At 38.7% G+C, this 27,464-nt stretch overlaps 2 protein-coding genes across 5 annotated transcripts; one reads left to right on the forward strand and one right to left on the reverse strand.

Moving 5' to 3' along the window:
* Positions 1-407: 407 nt before the first annotated feature.
* Positions 408-6,348, reverse strand: LOC137089811 (phospholipid scramblase 1-like). Its single transcript, XM_067453385.1, has 7 exons — positions 6,336-6,348; positions 5,832-5,899; positions 5,667-5,721; positions 5,384-5,589; positions 5,146-5,307; positions 562-723; positions 408-431 (listed from the first exon to the last, which is right to left on the reverse strand). The coding sequence occupies exons 1-7, from the start codon at positions 6,346-6,348 to the stop codon at positions 408-410; spliced, it is 690 nt and encodes a 229-aa protein (XP_067309486.1).
* Positions 6,349-12,940: 6,592 nt separating this feature from the next.
* On the forward strand, positions 12,941-27,321 carry fubp1 (far upstream element (FUSE) binding protein 1). Of its 4 annotated transcripts, none has more exons than XM_067454285.1 (19): positions 12,941-13,124; positions 13,728-13,821; positions 16,620-16,655; positions 16,764-16,803; positions 16,925-16,971; positions 17,084-17,155; positions 17,246-17,303; positions 17,391-17,553; positions 17,947-18,045; positions 18,135-18,236; positions 18,347-18,449; positions 18,534-18,773; positions 18,873-19,033; positions 19,877-20,022; positions 20,133-20,209; positions 20,323-20,448; positions 20,755-20,829; positions 25,492-25,551; positions 25,830-26,250. In XM_067454285.1, the coding sequence occupies exons 1-19, from the start codon at positions 13,032-13,034 to the stop codon at positions 26,000-26,002; spliced, it is 1,965 nt and encodes a 654-aa protein (XP_067310386.1). In that variant the 5' UTR covers positions 12,941-13,031; the 3' UTR covers positions 26,003-26,250. The 4 variants fall into 4 exon arrangements, with proteins under 4 accessions (XP_067310386.1, XP_067310385.1, XP_067310384.1 ...); XM_067454283.1 differs by lacking the exon at positions 20,755-20,829 and adding an exon at positions 26,257-27,321 and having other exon boundaries at positions 12,944-13,124; positions 20,305-20,448; positions 25,830-25,987; XM_067454284.1 differs by lacking the exon at positions 20,755-20,829 and having other exon boundaries at positions 12,943-13,124.
* Positions 27,322-27,464: the final 143 nt, after the last annotated feature.

A 27,464-nucleotide genomic window follows, 5' to 3' on the forward strand; every position in this document is an offset into this window, starting at 1 on the left:
AAAGATGTATTACATGCACACAAATATTTTTAAATGTTATAACTATATTTAACATAATTATATATATTTTGTGCAAATAGAAATGCTAGAATACTCATCTTCACACTATTATTGTCACTTGTTAATCTGTTCTGTTGTGTTTGCACTTGTTCCAGCTGTGTCCTATTAACTCATTTTGCTTCCCTGTTTTAGCTCTTCCTCTTCACTCAGTCTTTGTCTGGTCACCGTTGTGTTAGCAGCTACTTCCTGTTGTGTTGAACCTTTATGTAAAGGATGTGCTTATTCCTATTGCTTGTTTTGAGTAACCTTCAGTAAACTTAATTTGAGCAACCTTGTCTTCCTGCCTGAGATACATGTGACAATTATCAAAATACGCTCCCAATGCCACTCACAGTTCCACGTTATTGTCACTCTTCATAATACATGCAGTCCTAAAAATGAATTGAGTTACAATTATTAGAAAATTAGTAATAGTAAGTTAATAGAATAATATCAAAAAGTATCAGATTAGAACACTGGGAAGTAAGTAAAACATTTTTTGGTATTTTTAACAATACTCACAATAAGTATGCAGGCTCCCAAAAGTGTAGCTTTCATTTTGATTTCCAGGTTGCTTGGAAACCTCAGCACAAAATCTGCTGCTGCATTTGGTCCACTCAGTGAGAAAGGTTTGAAGATCTTGCCAAATGATCTGTCTATCGCTGCCTCATTTAAAGACACCAGCTGTGGTCACAGTTTAAGACAGGTATTACAACACACAATTCATTTTTGAGTACACTATCCTTTTAACATTAACAGTTTTAGTTTCTATGGCTAAATATGTTCAGAAAACAGAACTAGATTTACAACTGTTCGAGAAGGCAACAAGACCATGTTACAATTGACATTTAAAACCAAAGAAATGTGTTTGTAGGTCAGGTTATTTTCCACCGTCATTGTGGGGATCAATTTTCCCGAGAACTAGGCTACCACAAACTGAAATCAGCCAATGTGGGCCAGGAAAACTGCTTAAAAAGCATATTAAAAAGAATTTTCTAAAAATGCTAAAACGGTTTGTGTTTTAGATTGGAGAACATACATCACTTTTGTACCAGGTTGTAAACAAAAAATTCTGCTGTAAAGTTTTACTTGGGGTGTCTGTGGGATTGAATTGTCAATGAATTGCAGTTTACATCACTTCCATGTTAGATTCAGAGAGGCCTTGGGGCCTGTACCATGAAACCAGTTTTGCTGTTTCAATATATATTGTTGTTGTTTTTTTCCAACTCGAAACTAATTTTGTAACCTGAGTTTACTCATCATTGTACAGACCCCGGAAGGTTGCTGCTTGGGTGGGATACGGTAATGCTAGGTACAGGTTTGTTGGTATGTTTAGGCTTAACCTCTTACACTCCTTGCCATTTTTGGTTTTGATTTCTGCCTGGATTTAGCCTACCCAAATTGAAAAGCTTCCCATACACATACAGTGGTCTAGGTTCAAAAATTTGGTGTAATTTTACAGGAAACCCTTTGAAGTTACATAAAACACTGCTAAAAGTGATACTTTTTGATTTTTTGATTTTGATTTTTTTCCCCCATAAATTATTTTTTGAAAGTGTGTAACTCTGTGTGCTTTAGGAACCTGCTGACAGTTTGGGCTATTTCCACTAAATATAATAGTGGAACAGATAATAGTGGAAAAAAGAAGTTTGTCTGTGTCATGTTGTATGATTTATTCAAATAGTCTAAAGCTAGGAACACACCAAGCCGACGCCGATCAACTAGTGGCGACGAAAGCAAACTGCTGAGTCGGCTCACGTTGGCTCACGTCGGCCGCGTCTTGGGTCCAAAGCGGTCCAAAGTTGCCCTGACACACCAAGCCGACGCTCGACATCCGACGGCCAATAGCGCGTCCGTTCTGCGCCTGCGTTAGAGGAAATACCTTTCCGTCCCAGCTGGTGGCAGTAGTCTGTTTTCGTTATTCGAAGCGGGAAACCGGAAGAGCTATAAAGATATCAGCTGTCGTTTTCGTTTCCCCACACAGACGGATTCGTGCATTTCAGAACGTTGCAAATGGCATTGCCGTTGTCAGCCCTTGGTCTTTTACTTGTGGAAGAGGAAAGGTAGAAGCGGACGCGAAAAATACGAGGAACGCTCACTAAATGGGTGAAACCATGGATACCCGAAGTCGAAATGTGAAACCATAGATTATTACACTTGTTCACCTATCAATGAACCATAACAATAACAGGGCATAGCTCAAACAATACCCTGCAAATTGGCTCATTCAGATGCATTGTGGAAGTTAATGTGACACAATCTGAACAATGGCCACTTACCCAAAGGATTGTTAAAATAAATATATGTGTATGACGCATTCTGTCTGATTTACAGTAAATTATGTTTGTGACAATGCTTGGTGCTAGTTCAATGAATTATGACAGAATTTGTATATATTTTTTTCATTGGAAACATGCCTATGGTGACATTTCTTCAAAATGATATCATGCTGGTTCTTGCACATCACATAACAGCAGTTTGGAAATGAAATCTCCAGTGGCACAGAAATGTTAATGAAAATAATGTAACACTAAACCATACACTGAACTTAACTGACAGTAACCATGCTAACTATTAGTTTACAGATATTGCACTTTGATAACATTGTATTGTGGAAGTAACACATTATGAAAATATGTCTCTATTAATTGAAAATCTATTTATTCTTAAATTAAAACATCAATACAGATGTGTTTATTGTGTTTATTTACCCTGCTAGTTAGATGTCAAATTGCAAAATAAGGGTTAGAATTCTGCATCATCTTGTGTCTTGTGATCCTTTTTTACATAAAGAACTGTGAATGCAATTACCCAAAGTCAAAGTTTTTTATTTTCCAATGTTCAGTACAATGGGCACAAATAGCTATATAGAGAATAGCTATAAAAGCAGCTATATAGGTAGATTCAGCCAAGAGCCTTAATGAAGCTGGGCTCCTCACGGGTGCCAATCCAGGTGTCACTGTTGGTACCATCTGAGGGTAAACAGGATTCACTTTCAGACAAAGGTTCCTTAAAGACACAATCAAAATGTGAACAATGTGATACAATAGATTCTTACACTTGTTCACCAATAACCCATAACAATAACAGGGCATAGCTAAAACAATACGCTGCAAATTGGCTAAATTGATCTATTCAGATGCACATTGTGGAAGTTGATTTGTTGAATTACTTGTAAATAGACCCATCTGAACATTCATTGGCCACTTTACCAAAAGCAAAATGTTCATTTGTTCAAATGGAAAGAAAAAATAAATAAAATAAATTATACACACACACACACATACACACACACACATATGTATGTGTGTGTGTGTGTGTGTGTGTGTGTGTGTGTGTGTACCCTGATAGTTAGATTTGAGGTGCACTCCTTCCTTTTTGTGTGAGGTTCTAGAAACTGCAGGTGGGTCTTCTGAGCTCCAGAACTTCCTGAGGGTCCAGGTTTCTTGTAACACATGTACTGGGTTCGCAATGAATCCCATCCCCTTCTTGAGCTCTCTCTGAGGGACAAAAAAAAAAAACATTACGCTGAGTTATGTCAATTTCATGGCTATTGTAATGTTCATTTTTATTCTACTTTTAACTGGATGTATTCTGGATGACAGCATTTTTTTTTTACAGTCGCTAGAACACATTTCTCAATACATTTAGGTCACTTTTGCAAAACTCTCCACACAGTTAGTACAACCGAAATATATGAGGGCTAAACTGTGGATTTATCATTGCTTTTGGACATAAAGACATGCATTAAGTGTTTTGATATCTTTAGTGCATTTTGAATGTGAAATTAACTGCTGTGCAAAGATGAAAGTTGCACACAACAATCTAACATGCAGTTTTTTTTTAAAATATGGACTACTGAAGAAGAAAAAACTATTGCAAAAAAGGAAATCTTACCTGACATGACAACTTTATTTGCGATCTCACGCCACAGTTCTGCTTTCGCCACACAGTTGACATAACGTTAACATTTTCCCGTAGTGTGATACTAAGCTGGCCTTTGCTGGATCATGCTGATCAGTTTGTCTTCACTTGCCTCGGTCTACACAGCCATGTATATTAACATGTGTTAACATGTATCGTAATGAGGAATATAATCAAATGAGACGACACCTTTCTTTTACTGTCTATGGAGGAGACAGGCGTTCTGTGTTCCCTCTTGACTCTGTCGTTTACTTGCTTCGTCACTTCCGTTTTATTTTCTCGTGCACTGGTTCGCTAGCTGAACAGCAAATCAGAACGATCATATGTCCCGACTGACCGACATGCGGCGACGCCGATTTAACATGTCGAATCGGCTGAAAAACAGCCGACGAGGACGAACGCCAGCCGACGGCGTGGAACTGTGTGGAACACACCGAGGAAACTTAGTTGGCCGACGCACAAAAACTGCCCGACGGCCGATCGTCGGCCCCACCCAGCTACCCCCCCCCCCCCCTCCACCACCATATACAGTGATATAAATGCAATATTCCAGTGTAATTAAATTAATTATACATGCTGGAAACATCCCAAAGTGTCTGCAGGGTCCTAGAGCACACAGGGCCTGAGTTACACACTTTCAAAAATGAATTTATAAAAATTAAAAAGCGCCTACTTTTTTGGGGGGTTATTACAGATTAGACAACATATACTTACATGTTTATCACTTTTAGCAGTGTTTTATGTAACTTTAAAGGGTTTCCTGTAAAATGACACCAACATTTTGAACCTAGACCACTGTATGTGTGTATGGGAAGCTATTCAATTTGGGTAGGCCAAATCCAGGCGGAAATCGCACCAGAGTAATTTAGTGTAAATACATTACTTCGTGTTAAACAAATGCCAAAGTGATGCATTGTGATATCTCCAGAAAGTAGAGACTCTAGGCTTTCAAATGATACCAAATATGACATCATAGCTCCTCCACAGACATTGAAAATGGAAAGTATATACATGACCATGTCATTCCCGACCCTGTACAGGGTCCTCTGAGTTTGAGAGGTTGGCTATAGGGTCAAAAGTGTAATTTTATATTTTCAAAGTACAATTTAAAATATATCAAATGATTAACTTATGTGACCGAATATTATTTAGTCAGTGGAAAGTTGTGTGTTTATGGATCACCTCAAAATTCTGATCCGTGCAGCAGGTACAAGGTACACATGGTCCTGCAATCTTAAATGCTGGTTCACCTCGTTCATTCTCAACGGTGAATTTAGGGAGGCAAATATGACAGTTTTGTCTGACATGTCCGATGTTAATGCCTGGTGGAGACTGAACCTCCAGCTAAAATATACATACAACATATAATATGTAGAAGAACATAATTAAGGGTTAAACAAGATAGAGATAACATTCATACCTCATTGCTGCAGCAGTTGCAAACATATGGTTGCACCAGTCTGATGATCTCTTGATTTGAGTCATTGAAAACATTCATTATGAAGGAACGTGCTCCAGCACAGTAAGTCCTGTTACAACAATCGTTGTCCTCGAGAATACTAAACACCTTCTTCCCAGTATAATCCTTCACCTCATATCTGTTGTTAAACTTTATTCCACAGCAAGCTTTAAGAAATTAAAAGAGATGGATGTCGATCGTTTGATTTGACTGTATTGCATTTATGAAATGCTGATTAACAAACCTTCTTCAAGACTTTCTTGCAGAGTTTTTTCTTTGTAGACAAACAATTGATCAATCTAAAATAAACATGAAAATGATAGTCTTCTTGCTGTGAAAATCATTTTGAAATAAAGACACATATATAATTAATTTTTCATATTAATAAGCATCTCCAGTCTTATCTGACCCAGGCCAAGGTCTCCAGATGAGAAGGACATCGGTAAGGGTCTAAGGAAGGTATCATTGCGGTGTCCTCTAGAGGAGCATAAACACACATGTACTAACACACATGTACTTTAAGGGCATGTATCAAACAGCTTTGTTAAACAAAATTACAGACTGATATCTATTGTGTATTATTAATTAAAATGCATGTCATCCTTCTTACACAACATTCAATCAGGTTTATGAACTTCAGTTTTATGCACAATTTTCAATGCTAGAAAATGTGAATAACGTAATGTTTTGATTAACTTTCAATGGTCCCTTGTGAAAAATTGCTTCATTGTATTAAATGTGCAGCTTAGTTGAGCCTACTCAAAATCGTGAAAGTATAACTGTTGAAGATAATGCAATATTGGACCCACAGGTGGGGCGCAGTTGCGAAAGAATTGCCAAAAGAATTGCCTTAATCTGAATCCACATGGTCAAAAAAATAAATGGCAAAGTAAACATCTCCTTAAGAACTCACCTGACAATTCCATATTTGATTTCATCTGGGAATTAAAAAGGAAATCAAAATCATGTATACACTGTTTCATTTCATATATATATATATATATATATATATATATATATATATATATATATATATATATATATATATATATATATATATATATATATATATACATATATATATATATATATATATATATATATATATATATATATATATGGAAAAAAACTTCATAAAATTGCATTACAAATATTTAAATGATTGTATAGATAAACAATACATACCAGTGAGATACAAATCTTTTGTTCGGCTGTGGCATAATGTTTCTCACAATCTAGAGTACCTTTTGTCAGGATGATGTTTGTGGTTAAAAAGTGGCTTGACACACTTTCAAGCTTAGTTCCTTCTGGTTTTAACATCTTAAAAATGTTCCATTAATTATGGTCATTTTATTTACGTAAATAAATATACCATATAAAATTGGAAGCCCTTTTTACTTGATTTTCTTGTTTGCAATTGTTGGATATCAGCTTTATCAAAAAAAATTTTTTTCTTTTTTTTTTTTTTTTTTGTAGTTTGGACCAGATCCAGGCTGTAGCCTAAATCAATTCTATTTTTATAGTGCGTAGGTGCTCGTCTTTGTAAATGGACGTCACAGGGGATGTGTTTCTCATCAGCCACTTGTCACCCATACTCAACTGTCTTTCTGAAACTAATTCTAAGTCACAATGCACAATAGCATTTAATTCCTGCTTTTCATTTTCATTTTCATTTTTTGATTTACTAGGTTTTGTTGAAACAAACAAATGTTTTGAACAAATTAATTTAATTTACTTTTTAAAATAATAATAAATAATTATTTTAAGTCTCATAACTAAAGCATTAGACAAGACAGTAAATAAATAATTTTATTATAAGTGTGGTAATGTTTTTTTGTGGCTTGATTACATTACATTTGATTTACATTGCAGACAATCTGCATTAATAGAGTTTTTGGTAATACTGCAGCCCACAGCTGTTTTTCAGTCTTATTAAGATAGTAATAACACGAGTTAGCCAGATAATATGAAACACAATAGAGCACAGCGTCTTCTCGACATGATGCTATCCAGTATCCAATGGAATCAGCTGCAGTGTTTGAGGTGGCTAAAATCTTCCCTGGTGTCTGCGTGAATAAAATGCTATTGTTTCGTCTTGATGTCACAAAACAGCTTGGAATTTGTTTAAAAAAACAATTTTATGCACTCAGTCGACAATAACTTTTGGAAAAACTTTTGGAAAAAAACTATTGGAAAAACTGTTCATTAACACATTCTTATTAGCTGAACTAAATTAGCTGAACATATACGTGTTTACTTTGTACACTTAACCTACATTTTAAAATCTTTATTTGAATATGGTACCATTTTTATTTTTATAGATCGTAAAACTCATAATAATCCAGCTATTTAGTTCAAATTTTGTAAAAAGAAATGGTCGCTTTGTGATGAACAGTTTGAATTTAGGCCTTTAGGCTTTCTGAAGCATTAAAGCAGTAGTTGTGTAGCTGCCAGTGGAACTCAGATAACAAAATCTTAATTTGTGTTTCAAAGATGAACAAAAGTCTTATGGGTTTTGGAGATATATCAGGGTGAGTAAATTATGACATTTTTGGGTGAACTATCCCTAAACAACTATCCCTTCTATCCCTTAAGAAGTTTATGAACCAGCTGTATTCAGAAAAGTTTTGATAATAATAATAATAATAATAATAATAATAATAATAATAATAATAATAATAATAATAATAATAATAATAATAATAATAATAATACATTTTATTTATAATGCACTTTGTATTAAACAAAATCTCAAAGTGCTAAAGAAATAAAAACAATCAACAACAATAAATAAATAAATAAGTAAATGAATAAAAAGAAAAAAAAAGAAAAAGAAAAAAAAAGCTCAATTAAAAGCTCTGCTAAAGAGGTGGGTTTTAAGACCACGCTTAAAAGCATCTATAGTCTGTGGAGTCCGCAGGTGGTCAGGGAGCGCATTCCACAGACTGGGGGCTGCAGAGCAGAAGGCCCGATCTCCCATAGTACGGAGATTGGCTGTGAGATTTTCATGACGAAACAGAGAAACAGAGGGGAGGTTACAAGTGGCTGTTTATGTGGTGAGGAGTTCCTTGAGATAGGAGGGAGCATCCCCATGGATGCACTGGTGCGTAAGGAGAAAGATCTTGTACTCGATCCTGAACGACACAGGAAGCCAGTGGAGTGATTTTAGAATGGGGGTGATATTGTCGTATTTGCGCACCCTCATGAGGATCCTAGCAGCACTGTTCTAAATACACTGCAGCCTCTGGAGATTTTTGCTAGGGATGCCGATAAGGAGCGCATTGCAGTAGTCCAGCCTGGAGGAGATAAAGGCGTGGACAAGCTTCTCCGCATCTGCCAGTGTTAGAATGGGACGAAGTTTGGCAATGTTGAGGTGGAAGAAGGAGGTCTTACACAGGTGTTTGATGTGAGCTTCAAAAGTAAGCTGCGATTCCATTCTGACCCCCAGATTGGTGACTGAAGTGGAAAGTGGAATGATCTGACCAGAGAAAGCAATGCTGGTGATAACGGACTTCTGGACCTGAAGTGGAGTGCCGACTAGGATAGCTTCAGTCTTGGAGCTGTTTAGCTGCAGAAAGTTTTGCTTCATCCACGCCTTTATCTCATCCAGCAGAGGGAGATGAACTTGTCCTAAAGTAAAGTTGAGTGTCATCAGCATAGCAGTGAAAAGAAATCCCATGCCGGTTGATGAGACGGCCAAGGGGGAGCATGTAGAGTATGAACAGGGTGGGTCCGAGCACAGAGCCTTGAGGGACACCGCAGGTGACATTGTGTGACAGGGATGTAGCTTCTCCTAACGCAACATATTCAGTTCTCCCAGTGAGATAAGAAGAAAAACAGTTGTGGACCGAGTCAGAGAGACCGATGGTGGAATGTAAACGGTGAAGGAGGATGTTATGGTCAACTGTATCGAAAGCTGCAGTTAAGTCCAGGAGGATGAGAAGGGATGGGGAACCCTCATCTGCCGCCATCAATAGATTGTTTGTGACCCTGACCAAAGCTGTTTCTGTGCTGTGTCCTGAGCGGAAACCAGACTGAAATTTCTCATAAAGATTGTTATGCTCCAAATGGACCTGAAGCTGTGCAGCAACAACTTTTTCCAGCACCTTAGAGAGGTATGGGAGGTTGGAGATGGGCCTGTAGTTGTCAATAACATCTGGGTCTAAAGTAGGTTTTTTTTAGAAGTGGTCTGATGATAGCAGTTTTTAGAGATGAAGGAACAAGGCCAGCCTGGAGGGAATTATTAATAATCTTGGTTATAAATGGACTTAAGACACAGAGGTTAGATTTTACCAAGGCTGTAGGAAAAGGATCCAGTGGAGAGGTGGATGGTTTAATTTTTCTGATGATGTCCTCAACCTTGAGCTGTGTGATGATGGAAAAGCAGCAGAGATGTTGGAAGGTCCCTGGCTGTGGATCAACAGATGGGACATGCAGAGCGGAGGTGCTAGATAGAAGCAAGTGGATGTTGTCTACTTTGTTCCTAAAAAAGGTCATGAACTTATTGCACCTCTCTTCTGTGGCTTCTGAAAAAGAGTGAGTTTGCAGTTTGAGGATGTGATTTATAGTGGAGAAAAGCTTCTTGGAGTTTCCAGGGTTATTGTTGATGATGCAAGAGTAGAACTGTGACTGAGCATCTCTCAAGGACCTTGCGTAGGCCTTCTGATGATCTCTATAGGCTTGCCTATGAACAGTGAGTCCTGAGAGCTTGAGACGCCTCTCAAGTACACGCCCAACCGTCTTCATCTTCTGCAGTTCGCTGGTGTACCAGGGTGCTGAGCGCGAGAAGGAGACCATAGTTTTGACAGGTGCGTGAAGATCTAGAAGGCTGCTCAGAGACTTGTTGTAGAAGTCAACCGACTCTGAAACTGAGGAGAGATCAGCAGAGGAGAATTGCTGAAGGTCCGTAGTTAAAGAGTCTTGGTTAATCTTTTTCAGGTTCCTGAAGCAAATTTGACGGGTATCTTTGGTAAGGGAAGAGGGGCGTGGAAGCTCCAATGAGATGGCCTGGTGGTCAGACACACCCAGATCTTACACCAAGAGGTTTCTAATATGAGGAGAGTTGGAAATGACCAAGTCCAGAGTGTGCCCCCTAGAATGAGTGGGGCCAACCACATGCTGTTGGAGATTGAGGCAGTCCAATAATTGCAGAAACTCAGCTGCCAGGTGGCAGGAGGGGGTATCTACATGAATATTAAAATCTCCTAATATTAAAATGTTGGCAGAAGTAGATCAGAGTGTTGTCAGAAAGTCATGCATCTCAGAGATTAAAACAGAATTTGTTTTTGGGGGGCGATAAATAAGCAGTATTGTCAAAGTAAAAGGAGGTTTACATTTACCAAAGCAAGGTATTCAAATGATGACACTGTGGGCAGAGGGAGAAAAGACAGCTCCAATGTTTGTCTATGAATTACAGCTAAGCCACCACCACGACCAGTGTAACAGGCTTTCTCCAGGTAGCTGTAACCAGGAGGACAGGCATCATTAAGTGCTGAGTAAACTGCAGGCTGATGCCATGTTTCCATTAAAGCACATAAGGTCTAATCTCTTATCAATGATGTGGTCTTGGATGAAAGATGGCTTATTTGTGAGGGATTGCGCATTAAAAAGTTTTATTTTGAGCGTTGATGGGGTGGTAAATCTCGTTATTGGCCGTAAAACACTAAAATCCACTCCACGTTTTCTGTCATGCACTGTGCTAAAAGATCTCGCGGTGTTTCCCATGCAATCCAGTTTAGATTGTTGGCATTTGATAACATGTACTTGTTATAGTGACACTTAGCATACATTTATTAGACATATTAGCATAACATCTTAATTTGAATATGGCAATATGATGCCTTGTTTTATAGTATTTCTATGATTAAATCACTGACACTGACACCAGCAGCCATATCACCCTGTAACCCAAGACTGGTGCTAAGCAGGGCTGAGCCTCCAGACAGTACCTGGATGGGAGACCAACTAGGAAAACCAGGTTGCTGCTGGTAGAAGTGTTAGTGAGGCCAGCAGGGGGTGCTTAACCTGTGGTCTGTGTGGGTCCTAACACCCCAGTATTGTGATGGGGACACCATACTGTCAAAAGAGCACCGTCCTTCGGATGAGACGTGAAACCAAGGTCCTGACTCTCTGTGGTCATTAAAAATCCCATGACACCTCGTAAAAAGGCCAAATTCCCCCGATTGGCCCTTATACCAATCATGGCCTCCTAATAATCCCCATCCACTGAATTGGCTCGTTCACACTCTCTCCTCTTCACCTATCGCTGGTGTGTGGTGAGCGCACTGGCGCCATTGTTCTTTGGCTAACATCGCATCATCCAAGTGGATGCTCCACACTGGTGGTGGTTGAGGAGAGACCCCTGGCATGAGTGTAAAGCGCTTTTGGTGTACAGTAGTGCATATGAAAGCGCTATATAAATGCCTCATTCATTTGTATAACCACAGTTTACAAATTACTATTAAACTATGGTTGCACATTTAAATAGGCTAGTAAAGATGTTTTTATTTTGAATTTGTTTTTTTGTAATAATACCATGGTTAATTCTCATAAGGGTTGTTCCATCAGGGACTTTGTTCAATTTATATTCCCACATATAGTCATTGCTGAAACATAAAGACCTGAGCATGTTGTTTTGTATGTTGTTGTTACATTTACGTATTTAGAAGAATTTTCAAGTTTGTACTTTGTAAAGTGCTTTAAGAAGTACTATTACAAAGTAAAGATAATATCACTGTACCGGTAATAGGCCTATATGGTCATGTGCCTGAGAGGGGGACACTCATGGTGAGTGCATTCGAAACACTTTAAGCTTAGAAACCTCTGTGAATCTTTTGTTTGGAAAGAGCGCATAGCCTACAGTCTTTAAGAAAGGGTAACTGCCTACATAATCATAAAACATGCATGTATGTTTTGAAATGTTACGATAGGGGCAGTTAACCAAAGAACCAGTGCCTGTATTGGCTTTTAATCTTGGACAGTCGTCTCTGATATCATAAAAAAAAAAAAAAAAATTAGTTGTTTAATTTGTATAATAAAAATGAAGAATTGTTTTAGTCTCTTATTGGCCTGATTAACCGATAAAAACAATAACAAAAAAGGTATATAATATTATTAATATTTAATGGTATTATATTATTTGTTAATCACATTTTAATAGATTAAACGTTCAATAAAACAATTTGTAGTTGGCTTGTTAAGTGTTTTTCATGCATGTTTGGGCATTTTTGATGCATTTACCGTTCTGAGCAGTACGCGATTTGAATCATTTTATCTCCCACCATACCTACATTGATTGTTTTAAAAAACATTTTTCAAAAAGACTGATATGACAGGAGTCTGCATCTCATGTGAGTGTACACCATTCAATCACATTTCTCAGTTGTCATATAGCCTACCCTACTGCCGTAATAATTATGTTATTGTATAAAACAACAGTAGGGGCCACCCAGTAGGTTTTGGAAGGAAGAACGGACTTTTATTTTATTTCCGCTGCAGCGTGCCAAGCGGAAGTTGGATCAGGATCGAAGCGGCTGCAGTCAGTTCTCTTCATCACTCTCGCGCGCAACGGCCATCTTCCTTCAAGCTTGAGAAGACTCTTCCTGCAGACATGGCCGACTATTCTAACGTGGCTCCGCCGTCCTCAAACTCTGGTGGAGGGATGAACGACGCGTTTAAAGACGCCCTTCAGAGGGCCAGACAAGTGAGTGCTTCGAAAGAGTCTGAAAATGTTTTGTATCTTCAAGCCTTCCGAGTAAAAACCAATATGAAGCCCAACGAGCTCGTTTGCTAACGTAACGCGAGGCCTTGATGCGTTGCAACAAAGAGGTTTCAGTTTCGCCTTTTTCTTCTTTACTTCCTTACTTCAAGTTTTAACGGAAGAATAGTGGCCTTTTATAAATAATACATATGTTTTATATATGTTTCTTTGGAGTAAACGATTGGTTTTAGCTACACAATATTAGATATTTACGTGAGCTGTAATTTACATAACGTTAACGTGTTAACAGTTACACACAAACGGGCATTTATAGCTGAACTTGGGCCCTATTTGATGGCCTCAATACATTCCATAGTTAACGTTAGTTTAGTTTCAGTCATTTCTATAAGTAAGTGAAGTTTTTACTAATGTATAGAACGTGAACCTTTGTATTTCGTTTTTTTGTTGTTGGGGCTGCTGACTCGGAACTAGTTTTGTTCGGGACAACAGAAGAGACTGCAGGCCTCATACTTTTACAGCTTGTGAATAACGTTATATAGAATAATCGGAACCCGTTTAACTTTGTAATTTACAATATCTTTTTAGATCGCTGCAAAAATAGGAGGTGATGGCGTACCCCCCTCTCCATCCTCCAATGAGTTTAGTTATGGAGGACAGAAGAGACCCCTTGAAGATGGAGGTAAGTGCATATGAAACAGTTTTCAGCACAAGTTGCAGTTGCTTTCAGAGAAAAATCTGATCTTTTTTTTTTATACCTTTTGTGGACTCCTTGCATTTTGCTTAAAATAAAATTAACATATTTCAATCTTAAATGCATTCAAGCACTAAGTCGTGTGTCTACAACTTTCTGTAAAACTGCTTTCAAAACGACGTACAAAGCAAATGCAAGATGCTTGGATGATCTCATGGAGCTGCTACAAATAACTTTTCCAGGCTTGTTTTCCTACTTTTTTTGTGGTGTAAGTGCTTGCTCTTTTAAGCAGTCCTGAAATTATTAATGTGTAAAACTATAATTTGAAAAACTAAAATCATAATTGCCGATTACTCCCTTGTAATTGCGACTTATTAATTACAATTGATCACAATTTACATTGAATTATCTTTCAATATGGTTTATTCCAGTGTTTGAAGCGACTGCATGCCATATTGTTATAATATATAAAAATAAGCAAGCTGGAAACATACTTCCTGAAAAACTGCTTTTCTATAGCATTAAGCCTCAAATGTCAAATATACATGGGTTTGGTCTTTTTTAATAAAAAAAGGTAAAATATGCATGGTATTATGTTATACTTAAAGCTCCCGTTCTTCGCGTGTTTTCGAAGCTTTGATTATGTTTACAGTGTGCAATATAACATGAGTTCATGTTTCGCGTGTAAAAAAACCACAGTATTTTCACACAATTTACTTATCTGTACACCGCTGTTTCCTCTGTCCTAAAAACGGCCTGATGATTTCCTTGTTCTATGAAGTCCCTCCTTCAGAAATACGTAACGAGTTCTGATTGGGCCAGTACTTCCCGTGTTGTGATTGGACAGCAGCTTAGCACTGCCCAGAAAGGTCCCGCCTCTTACCATAACGGGGAGATGCAAGCGCTGAATGCGCGCTCTTCTCCACGTGAGAGAGTAACAAGACCACGCCCCCTTTTTTGCGTGAACTTGTGGGCGGAGGGTTAAGCTTAGTTCACACTGCCCGATTTTTGCCCCGATTTTGAGTCGCCGACAGGTTTTGTGAAATCGCCGACAAATGCCCGAGATCACAGGCAAATCGGTGCTCGTGCACGCGAGTGACAATCACGCAGTATGAATGATCAAAGACGCGATCAGAGAGAATCGCCGACGAGTCGCCGACGCCGGTGAGATATTTGGCATGCTAAATATCTGGACCTGTCGGCGATTCAAACTCCTGCTGTGTGAACTGCGTTCTGACTGAAAATTACACTGACAGCCAATGAGAGAGTGAGATACAGGGCAGCAGGAGGTTCAGGGAGGAGTTATAAAGCAGAATTTCAGTATTTTAATAGATATATTTACAATTCTATCAAACAGAAACAAACGCCAAACATTTGCACATCCAGCCACAGCAGCAGCACATTAAATAATTATTTATTTACCTCAAACTGTCTTTGCAGAACAAAATCCTGGCTCCCTCTGTCTCTCCAACAATTTCTTCCGCCATTATCTTTTTTCTTTTTCTCCACAAATCAGCGCACATACCACTTGAAGCAAACTTTGTGCAGTTTATCATTTTTAATAACAATTCCAAGTCTCGCGCGAGAACTCCGGTCTGACGCACGTGTGATCTCGCGTTGTTTACTTGTCACATCGCACGTGTGTTTGGGAAACATAGTTTGAGCACTGGAGAGAGAGAGAGTTGTCGGCGATTGTTCCTCTTGTTCAGTCATACAGTGTGAACTCCTCTGTCGTCAAACCATCGTTCAGTGTGAACACAGCAGTGACTGAATAATAACCCAGATAGTCATGCAGTGTGAATAGAGCAGTGACCCGACGAGTTTGAAAATCGTGCAGTCTGAACTAGGCTTTAGTCAACAAATGGCTCTAGTGACGTCATTCCTGCCAGGAAGTGCAGGGGTGTAGTCCAAACCGGCCGTTCGCTGTAGGCTTTGAAAGGGAACTTCTGTTAAATAAAATATCGCTTGGCATTGAACTTTGAGCTTTATAATTTTACATTATTTATGCTCCAACAGCAACATTTCACACTAACTAAAGTTTGAAAGATGGAATCGCGAAGAACGGGACCTTTAAACTAAAAACCCTTGCGTCTTAAGCACAGAATAATGCAAGTGGACCTTTTTTGTTTATTATTGTGCCTTTGAACGACTATATAATTGTGGCATCCATAATTATAATCATCATTACAAATTTAATTAATTGTACAGCCCTAACTATAATATATCTTGAATCTAGTTAAATCGCAAGGCAACATAGTTGCTTCTATGTTAGAAAGCTGAAAAATAAGTTTCCATACCAGCTGTGATAATGGCAATTGACGATACAGCAAGTGTTCACCATTCCAACATGTTTTTATGTTGGATAAAATAAATAATATAAAATGTACTCAGTACTAGTCAGTCTCTACCATTGTATCTGTGTCCTAAACATGTAAATAAATACAGGGCTGCGCAATCTCAAGTTGATGGGAATTGTTTAAATATATAAATAATAGGTTTTAACCTTTTAGGTTCTGCATTTGGATGTTTTTTTTTTTCAAAGGCTGATTTGTGCTCCCTAAAATGCTTTATTTTTTTGCATTTCCCACTTGTTTTATTTGCCACAGTTTTATGCCATTTTTATTCCAATTAGGGAAAACAAAGTTCAAAATAAATTGTTCTGCCTGAAAGGACCTTTCTTTTGGATGTTTTGCTGTAATAGGCTGATATGTAGTAATTATATGGTTAGTGATACTATACATTTGGTAGCATTGTTTTGTCTAAACCTGGCCTTTTTCTCTCTTTAGATCAACCAGAAACCAAGAAAGTTCCTCCAAGTGATCGTAAGCATTGATTGTTCCGAATTTATTTGATGACGTATTAAATGTTGTTTTTTACTGTTTCAAAGATGTGACTGTTTTTTGGTAACTTCATGCTTTTATTTGCATCAGCTTTTCAATCTGTAATGGGAGGCATGGGTGGCCCACCAAGGTATTTTTCTTTTTAACAAAGGATTAAATACAACACGTTAACCTGAATTAAAAGTAATCATATTAAGTACATTTCTGCTTTGTGTCTGTCTTCTAATGATGGCTATCATGTCTATGTGCAGGTCTATATCAGAAGAATACAAGGTTCCAGATGGCATGGTTGGCTTTAGTAAGTTGATTAAATATTTTCTTTCCAAATTCATATGCAAGACAAAAGGCATTTGAGGACTTGCCTTTAAAATTCATCAATAATGCAATGTTAATTAATCACTCATTTGCAGTCATTGGAAGAGGAGGAGAACAGATTTCACGAATCCAACAGGACTCAGGCTGCAAAATACAGATTGCTCCTGGTGAGTCAGAATGCTGTGCCCTAACATTGTGTATCTGACGCTCATAGGAGCATAAATTAAAAGACTCTTTTTCTGCACCCTACCCAACAGATAGTGGTGGCATGCCTGAGAGGTCGGTGACATTAACAGGCTCACCTGATGCCATCCAGTGAGTATCTCCCCAGGTTTAAAATTAGTTTTCATGGTAATGGTGTGTTACGAGTGGGTGAAAACATGTAAATTCTTTTCATAATAGGGCTGCAAAGAGGTTGCTCTCAGAGATCGTAGAGAAAGGCAGACCATCTCCAGCATTCCACCACAATGATGGACCAGGGATGTCTGTTCAGGAGATTATGGTCCCAGCCTCTAAAGCGGGTCTGGTTATTGGAAAGGGAGGAGAAACAATCAAACAGTTACAGGTAATGTGCACAGATATGGTTTTATTTAGTGTTCATTTAATGCTGCGTTGGGATTCCTACTTATTCTTTGACTATGGACCATAAAAGCTTTTATCTCTACATGTTGTTTTTCAAGACTATTAATTACTAAATGTACTGAATCCTGCTGATGTAGTGAGAGGGGAAAAAAACATTTATTTCACTTTCACTATTCCTTCTGTGCTCTCATTATTCTTTAGTCCTCCGCTTTTACTATTCTGAACAATGTCTGAGATTAGTTTTTTTACTAAGTGCTGGTTGTGTTAATTGCCTCTTTAAGATGAGGTACTTGTTGTATTCTTCTTTTGTGAGTCTTTTTAGGTAAAAGCTAAATTAATAAATGCAAAATGTAATTGTGCAACACTTGTTCAACAGGAACGTGCTGGAGTCAAAATGGTCATGATTCAAGATGGACCCCAAAACACCGGTGCTGATAAACCACTCAGGATCTCTGGTGATCCTTTTAAAGTTCAGGTGAATACACTGAGGCATTCACATTGCAATGTCGAATTCTACTGAAAATATATCTAAATATTTTGAATGGCATGTCTTGATCTGTACAGCAAGCTAAAGACATGGTGATGGATCTGATTAGAGATCAGGGTTTCCGGGAACAGAGAGGAGAATATGGCTCTAGAGCTAGCGGTGGAGAAGGTGGTTTGGATGTAAGTACTGTTTGATGAGATGAACCAAATGTTTTGACTGATTTTTATAGTTTTAAATAGAATTTGGAAGGGCAATTGACTCTATTGGAAATTTTTTGCTGTTGCTTTAGGTCCCTGTGCCAAGGTTTGCAGTGGGAATTGTGATTGGCAGGAATGGTGAAATGATCAAGAAGATTCAGAATGACACTGGTGTGAGGATTCAGTTCAAACCAGGTAAATAATTTTGAATGCACATCAATGTAAAGGCAAAAACTAAATAGTTCCTGATCTTTGACACATGCTTGCTCTTTGCTTCAGATGATGGCACCACACCAGAGAGGATCGCTCAGATTATGGGGCCTCCAGACAGGGCACAGCACGCAGCAGATATCATATCTGACCTACTGAGAAGTGTGCAGGCAGGAGGCCCCCCTGGTCATGGCGGGGGTAGAGGGAGAGGCCGTGGCCAGGGAAACTGGAACATGGGCCCTCCTGGAGGCCTGCAAGAATTCACTTTCACTGTGCCTTCCATGAAGACCGGCCTCATTATTGGCAAAGGTTAGTTGCCGATAATTACTTTACCTTTAAAAGGATATGCAGTTTGTCATTAATTAAAAAACGAGTGAACATTTTGATCATTTCTCTCTCCCTCTCTAGGGGGTGAAACAATTAAGAACATCAGCCAGCAGTCTGGAGCCAGGATAGAGTTGCAAAGAAACCCTCCACCTAATTCAGACCCTAATATAAAGATTTTCACAGTCCGTGGATCACCCCAACAGATTGATTACGCCAGGCAGCTTGTTGAGGAAAAAATTGGAGTGAGTTTTGCATGTTTTTTTGGGGTGGGTGGGTAATGGTCATAGGCATGAAATGCTGCTCAGGCAATTGTTTTGCCTGTTTATTTCTTATTGACTAGCGTTTGTATAAGGGGGGTTATTAGATGGCTTCAACTTTAGTTTAAATAATACAAAGACTTTATCAGCAGGGTTTATCAGTCATTAGAATGGTTAAGGAAATTTTGCTTTCGATTCCGATCATCGGTTTCAAGCGCGCAAGTTATGGTTTCCATGACCACCTGATTCCAGGAAGTGCTTGCTTGTTGGGGGATTTGCCCCCTTGTTCTTGCAGTCATGGAGCACGGTCAGCGACGCTCTGTAAAGCTTATAAGGTTTATCCTATAAAGTGATTTCTTCAGAAGAAGTTTGATTGCCTAGACTTTCAATAGATGGACAAACATTTTTTTATATTAAAAATATCTATTTGACAGTATATGCAGCCTGGAATCGGAATCAGATTCATTCAAATTAAAACGATGCCCAACCCTATTTATCAGTCCTAACTTCTGAAGAAAAATAGTGGAGACACTGGACAAAGAATAAACTTTCTAATGCGCATGTGTCGACCTACATACTATCAAATGCCATATAATTTGAAAGGCTAAGCTTTAGCGTGTGCATGTACTTTGGGTTTTGGTTCCACCCTCTGCTGAATCAAATGTCATGAAGATAACAGAAGTTGTTTTGAGGGCCAGGTTAATGTTTCTGATAAAATATTATGATTGCATGTGAATTAAGTACATTTTGTAAAAAAAAAAAAAAAAGATTTTTCTATTTTGATTTCATACTTACTTAATTTTTTTTTATTAATTTGCTTTATCATAGGGTCCAGTTAGCCCTATGGGTGGCCCTCATGGTCCTCCTGGGCCCCACGGAGGTCCTTCTCATGGCCCTCCTGGTCCACCAGGACCTCCTGCTCCCATGGGCCCATACAACCCTGGGCCCTATGGCCAGGGCCCTCCTGGACCACAGTAAGTACTTTCTGCTTCATGGTGTTTAGCATGTCAGTGTTTTCACTTGTTCTTAAGGAGTCAGTTCAATTTGACATTAACTAAGTGTATCTTATTTTTTTAATCCTTAGTGGTCCTCCAGCACCATACCAGCCTCAAGGTTGGGGTAACGGATACCCCCACTGGCAGCAAGGGCAGCCAGATCCCAGTAAGTGCCCATAGATATGCTAATCAGGGTTGATTTACTAGTCAAAGTTAGTACTATTTCAGTTGTCTGTTGGATGATATATTAATCTGTCTAAGGTGTTGGTTGTTCTCCAGACAAAGCAGCAGCTGATGCCAATGCTGCTGCATGGGCAGCATATTATTCTCAGTACCAGCAACAGCCCCAGGGCCCCATGACACCCACCTCAGCAGCCCCAGGCACAACTCAGTCAAACGGTCAAGGTATTTCTTTACCTGCACTCCACAAAACCGCCAACGTTCCTTCACTCTAGACAGTCTATTGTACAGTAGCACTTAGTAGCCTTTCAGTGTAGCCATCACTACACAGTACAATGTTCCTTTTTTTTTTAGTAATGGGCTTTATCCGTTTATCTGGGGGTGGCCTTTTTCGACTAGTACTCATGGATAGGGCAGTTTCTGAGACACTCAACCTGTTTGTGCAAAGTGCGCCACCTAGAAAGGTGGAGGACTTTCTGCAGCCTTTGAAAGAATGGTTGTCAATTTCTCAAATTGTACCATTTTTAACAGGTGATCCGCAAGCTCCAGGTCAAAGTGGACAGGCAGATTACACCAAGGCCTGGGAGGAATATTACAAGAAATTGGGTATAAATATTTTGTAGCTTCAGGTTATTTATTTTTTTCTTTTTGAGAGCGAGATCAGGTTAAATAGCAGCAGGGCTTGAATAGCCAATCAGTCCTGTTTTACCTTTGGAGTCTTGCGTGGGAAATTAGTGGAGAATTTTGTTTTTGGTGCTTGTCCACAGAGATATTGGTCTCAAACCCTGCTGTTCAGAATGAGGAGCTGTAGTGTCTCAACAGGTAGAATAGGATTAACACATTGAAAACCATGAATGAGATTGGATTGTACTGCTCTTTTTCTTATATGCCTATGATGGATAATATCCATTTCCAAATTTTTGCCTGATATTACTGTATTTCAATGCCGGTTGCACTTATAAATGGGGCTGGGCGTTAATGATAATTATTGCTATATACGATAGCAGCGTGATCTTACTAGAGCAGGTGACTTGTTTTCTTACTGATCGTTCTCGTATCATGTGACCTAGGGCTGTAACGATATGCGATATGAAATCGAAATCGCAATACGCAGGTCCACGAACCTGTATCGCGATCTGAGAAGGCAGAATCGCGACACACCCCTTCCAACTCCCAGAATTATCCTTCCTGTCCAGGTCCAACTTTTAAGTCAGCAGTATGGCAACATTTCAGCTACCCGGTGGAGAACAAGGATGGCAATCGTGTAGTTGACAAGACCCACACAATTTGCCGTAAATGTTTCAAGAAGCTTCCCCAACCGGCTGGCAAAGTGGTGTGAGCGTGGCGTTTCTGTTGCGTGTCATCCGCGGGGCGGCTGCGTGGCGTTTTCTCTTTCTTTGCACACCAGAAGCGTGTCTGACGCGGCGCTTCTGTTGGTATTGATGTACAGGAGGCCCTATACTTCATGTTAAATATATATTGCCTATTGGTACCGCAAAGAAAACGTCGGCAGTAGCCTATTGACCATACAGATATATGGTATTGACGGCAAAATAGGCTACAGAATACTGTACAGAATAAAACTGTTTTGTCCCCCCCATATCGAGGTTTGTATCGTACCGTGGGTCAAAAATCGTGATACAAACCGAATCGTGGGTTTGGTGTATCGTTACAGCCCTAATGTGACCACTAGACAGCGCTGTGAGAAGTGCTTGAATTCATTGAACATTGTCACAGTGATTTAACCAGATGAAACGGCACTGACTTTCTCAACAGCACTGACAAACAACTGTGCCATGAACTATCCAGTTATGCTTTTTGATCCACACATCGCACCATCTTTTACCATTGATTTATCATAGTAACACTAACCAGCCTGCCCACATTGTACAGAGGGCCATCGGGAAAACTCCTGATGCTCCTGGTATTCACATGGCAGAAATGTGGTATATACATATCAAATTTTATTACGGTATATTGAATACATTTGAAAGGCTAAGTGTTCAACTGTACACATACATGATGCATTTGTGCAGTTTTATTTATAGTACAAAATGTTTAGGTTACTGTTTTTCATAAATACAATAGAAACCATATAGTTACCATGGTAACGAGGTGGTAATATATTTGTGTGGTTGTGAGGTTTTTGATTTTTTTACAGACATGACGTTTTTGTTAATGAGCACATTAACATTTGCAAGCTACTGCTACTGTCAATTGTGCATTTCTAGATGACAACATTGCAGCAAACTGTAGCGAAGATTTACATATTAGGGGTTTATCGGTACACAAAACTGACTGTTCGGTATGCACCTCCAGTTTGAAGTTATGGTTCAGTACAGCAGTGGAGAGGGAACTAAATATAAAATAGATTTTTATTAAAAAAAATATTAAACACTGGTTTACTGAACAAATTGTGCCTGTAAACTTTATTGGGAGCCCTTACTTGCACATTACTATAGCCCAAACTCTTTGGCTAAATTCAGTTGCTATTCATTTTTAGATATAATTATATAGAAATATAATATAGAAACTAACACATTGTATTTAAACTTCACTTAAGGCAGTTTTTGCATTAACTGAAATCTTAACTATACAATTGTTTTTACTCCAATTTGTTTGTTAACCATGTCATAACCATTTGTTAAAATGTCATTTTCATGATGGATTTATTCAAACATTCATTAATCAAGACATCACTAACAGTATAATATATAGGCTAATATAGTGTATATATGTAGCAAAAGAGTTAATTTCTGTTGGCTGTTTACGAGCTGTTTGACGTTTTATTGACTTTCCGCCAATGAAACAGCGATTGAGCGATTACATGACATATTTTGCTAAATTGTGATGTATCCTCAACATACCTTCAGCTGTTAATTCATGTTTATTCTAGAGACTGTGAATACTCCACCCTGCAGAACTTTGCTAGCGGATTAAAAAAAACTCAAAACGCATCCTATAATAGATTAATCAGAAATATAGAATTTACATCTGCCCAAAAGGACGCAAATGCACACGTCAACTTGGCCATGCTAGTATTTTACAGGCTTGAAAGGGAAACTCATTTTTCCTTAAAAACAATGCTAATACACAGGCAACGAAACCACAAATAATTTACAACACTATTACAATCGTGTTCTCATTATAATGCTGTGTACATGACAGATTGGCACTGCACATACTTTTATTTTTCATGATCAAAGTGATTACAGGCATCGCTGCGCGTTTTCAAATCCATGAGAAACTACTTTAAAACATAGGTCTCCTGTTAAAAAAATAATCAAAATAACACTTCTGTATCAGCTATTAATATCATCAATGATTTTGAAAAATAAATCGCCTATCTAAAAAGAATCGGTAATGTTGGGCTGTTCGCATTTGAGCTAAAAGTGAAGAGGATGAACACCAGCCCATATATAATGGCAGTGCTTTGCTAGCTTGTTAAACTCAACCAAAAGCATCCTATATGAGATTAATCAGATATAGACAATATACAATCACGTATTAAACAAGTAATCTTACAACTTGCATCTTTGGAAAAGGACAGAGTTCTGATGTAACTTTCTTTGTGGATTTCCTTTAACAGCCCTCGCTGATACACAGGGAACTAAAGCACAGAGAATACAACATTCTATTAGTCATATTCTCATTATAATGCTGTGTTTATGACAGGTTGGCGCTGCACATCTTGCACTGTATTTCATGATCACAGTGATTTTAGACATCACTGCATGCTTCGGTTTCACTTTATTTAGTGGTCTGGAAGGCACGCAACGCCATCTAATGCTAACCAATCAGATCTCCATTGCCACCCAAAATGGCATAATAACCAATCCGAAAAATATATTTTTTTAAAGTCAGGGCGATCATCGGTTTCATGATCTATGGTCACTGTCACATTCGAGTACTCGACCACTGTTGCCCATCCCTAGTTTATTCTTTGACTAGGACAAGATGACGCCCCTAGATAGTGATTGGTCACATCACATGCAGTATGAACTGCATTTTTCTTTTGAAATTCATGACAAAATACTTAATATTTTCATGTGGGAACTCGGATTGAAGTATGTTCTGTGCGTAAAACAAGCCTACTGTTAAAGAATGCATTCGGTACACACGTGCACCGTACCGGAAGTCCTGTACCGAAACGGTTCAGTACCATAGACCGTAAAAAAATATGGACGACTCGACATCATCCGTTTCCGCTTGCCAGATTTGAAGCTTTCAGGCGGGGGTACACGGCGCGGACATCTTGGGACCGAGTCTGCGCAGTAGCGATTTCGGGACCGGAGTTGCACAGTAGAGCGCAGGAAGGACAGCTGCGATATCAAAAGCCCGCCCACACTCTCGCAGATGCAGAACAATTAATTATGTTGGTGTGAAATAAACAGTTATGGAAATGTAGAAATTAAAGCTAAAGCACCAATCTGCTCCCAAAAATTCCGAAAAAAAGTCCGTTAGTGCCTCAGTGACAACTTCACTCAGAGAAGCCGTCAGTCTCAGCTGTCAATCATGACGTCACACCCCCTGTTTTTAAAGCGTCAGATAACTAACTAAAACTAAACTTATTTTAAAAACGAACACTTGAAATGAAATCATCGGGATGATGACTGCCTTCAATGACACAAACTAACTTTGGGCTAAAAAATATTCGAAGTGTAATTTTATTGTTTAGTTTGTCTCGCGTCCATTAGAAAACACAAAGGGGCGGCTATACTGGGACCGGTCACCGGGGGGCGATCGAGGCGCGAAAGCTTCAGTAAATGAGAGGGAGACTGCAGGCTTGTTCAGTACGAATACATGTACCGCTACGCCCCTAATAAATAAATTTTTCTATGAGAATATTTCTTTTAATGAAAAAAAAAAAGACTGAAAAAGTCTTTCATACATGTTTATCTCGTACATATTTTGAATATTCTACTGTAGATTTGTGAAATGTTGTGACGGTAGTTTAAAACCACAATTAACTGCCCAGTGTCTAAAACTTTTATATGTATGGTGAGAATTCAATAGACTTAATAGACTTAAATGAACAATAAATGTTTTGTTTTGCCCTATCGCCCAGCCCTATTTATAAATATTACATTTGAAATTTGAAAGCCTTGATACTGTTATTCTAATGTCAAAATTAAAAGCAAATTTGGTATAATGAATTTGGTGGTAGACTGAGTTGCATGTTTTAGATAATTAAACAATGTTTTATCTTCAATGTGATTTGATCTGTGTAGGCTCATGATTAACATCTGTTTGATTTTGTCTCTTCAGGTCAAGGACAGCCTCAGCAGGACTACACAAAGGCATGGGAAGAGTACTATAAGAAACAAGGTGAGACATGGATGTGAATGTATACGCCTCGCTTTTTGTAAAAAGTTTTGGGCAGCTGCAACTCTTTCACAGTCCTCTGCAGTAGAGCTGCTGTGGACTCGGCTGCCCTAGAGTAAAGTAGTGGGTTTCTGTCCCGGCTATTGGAGGTTGTGTGGCCGGGGTCGTTCCCCCACTTACAAACATTGTCATGGACTTAGTTAGCTTTAACCATGTGCTAAGTGGTGATTTACTGTTCTTCATCTTCTGTCTTTAATGCTTTGGGTTTCATTTACTCTCAGGTCAAGCTGCTCCCCAGGCAGCAGCGGCAGCGGCGACAACTCAGCCAGGAGGTCAGCCAGATTACAGTGCAGCGTGGGCAGAGTACTACCGCCAACAGGCAGCGTACTACGGCCAAGGCGCCCCTCAGGCGATGGGAGGTGCACCCCAGGCTCAGCAGGTACACTCCCACTAAAACTCTTTGCTCTATTCATATGTGCATGTGTACGGTTTTTGTTTTCCCCCCTCCTTTTTTCTCTAACATTTACTTCCACAGGTTCAGCAGGTTTCCAGGCGAGTCGTCAATACAACACTTAACCAAACACTTTCCTCCTCAAACAGGCTTTTATCTATTTTCTTTTATTTTTTTATTTTTATTTTGGGAGGGTGTTGCATAAATGTTTCTGCTCTTAACATGTTGTGTATTTCTTATGTATTTCTTCTGCACAGGGCCAGTAATGTGAAGTGGACATAAAGTAAATGCTACATTGTCAGAAAAAAACCTTTGTTAAATGTTTGGATGCAGACGCCATGATGAAGATCTTAATTTCATTGGTTTGAGTGTTTAAGCTAGATCGCAGACCGGCTCCAAAGTCAAGTATATATATATATTTTTTTTCCTTTTTGTTTTGCCACTCTTGTAAATTAACGGTTTGTTTTTAGTCGGGTAATATTGGTCATTCCAGCTCCTGTATATCCTGTATCTCATGTAGTTTTGAGACTAAACTATAGTCATTTCCATGTAAATCATCTCAGTTTTAATATGATATGCCTGTTGTGTTTTGCAATAAAACAATGAAACCTCCTGTGTTGGTAAGTGGGGTGCAAAGGTGGGGAATGTTTTGTGAATTTCATTTGGGGGGGAATGCAAACTTACAGAAAGAAAATGTTGCTTTTTTTTTCTCCAACTGTCTATATTACCCTTGATTTTTAGTTTGATTCCTGGTCTATTTTAAAGTCACAAGTAAGAGATCACTGATCATTTGACATTGCTTGTTTGACAAATGGACAGCTGTTTTTTTTTTTTTTTTTTTTACTGGTCATTGCTGTGGATGTAGGTGTAGGCAGGTTATCTAAGGCAAAGTGGCTTGGTGTTGGCAAGGTATGTGATTAATTCAATAACTCTTCAGTGCTGTAGTGTTGCTCATCCTTGTACTGCATTTCACCTGGTTTGTTGAGGTAGTCTGCACTGTTAATGAGAGACATTTCCTCCCTCACAGGCAAGATTAGGAAGGCGGTAAGCAAGTATGCGTCTTTACATAAACTGTTCCTTTTATATATATATATTGTGACTGCAATCATGTTGCAAGTATTTTAGTTTGTTCTCCAAGTTTGCTGCTTTTTTACAGGGCAGATCAAATGTTCTGATCAACAGTTATGCCTTGCGAAAATACTTGTCCCCATCATATTTTTAAATGTCTAAAATCCACCAATTGTGTATATATTTATCAATATTGCTGGCATTTCTAAAACGTTTTGATACAATTAAAAAAGCTCAAATGCGAACGTGGACTACTTTTTTGTCTGCCCATTGTTTGTTAGCATTTTTCCAATATAGGCCTGTAGGTTTTTGGAGACTCTGGCCTTCCACACCAGTGAAATGAGCTCTCCACTGTAAGTACAAAATGTACATGACTTTGCGGCCCAATTTGTTCTGC

Source organism: Pseudorasbora parva, chromosome 9 (assembly GCF_024679245.1).
Source record: "Pseudorasbora parva isolate DD20220531a chromosome 9, ASM2467924v1, whole genome shotgun sequence".
In the NCBI taxonomy this organism is placed as follows: domain Eukaryota; kingdom Metazoa; phylum Chordata; class Actinopteri; order Cypriniformes; family Gobionidae; genus Pseudorasbora; species Pseudorasbora parva.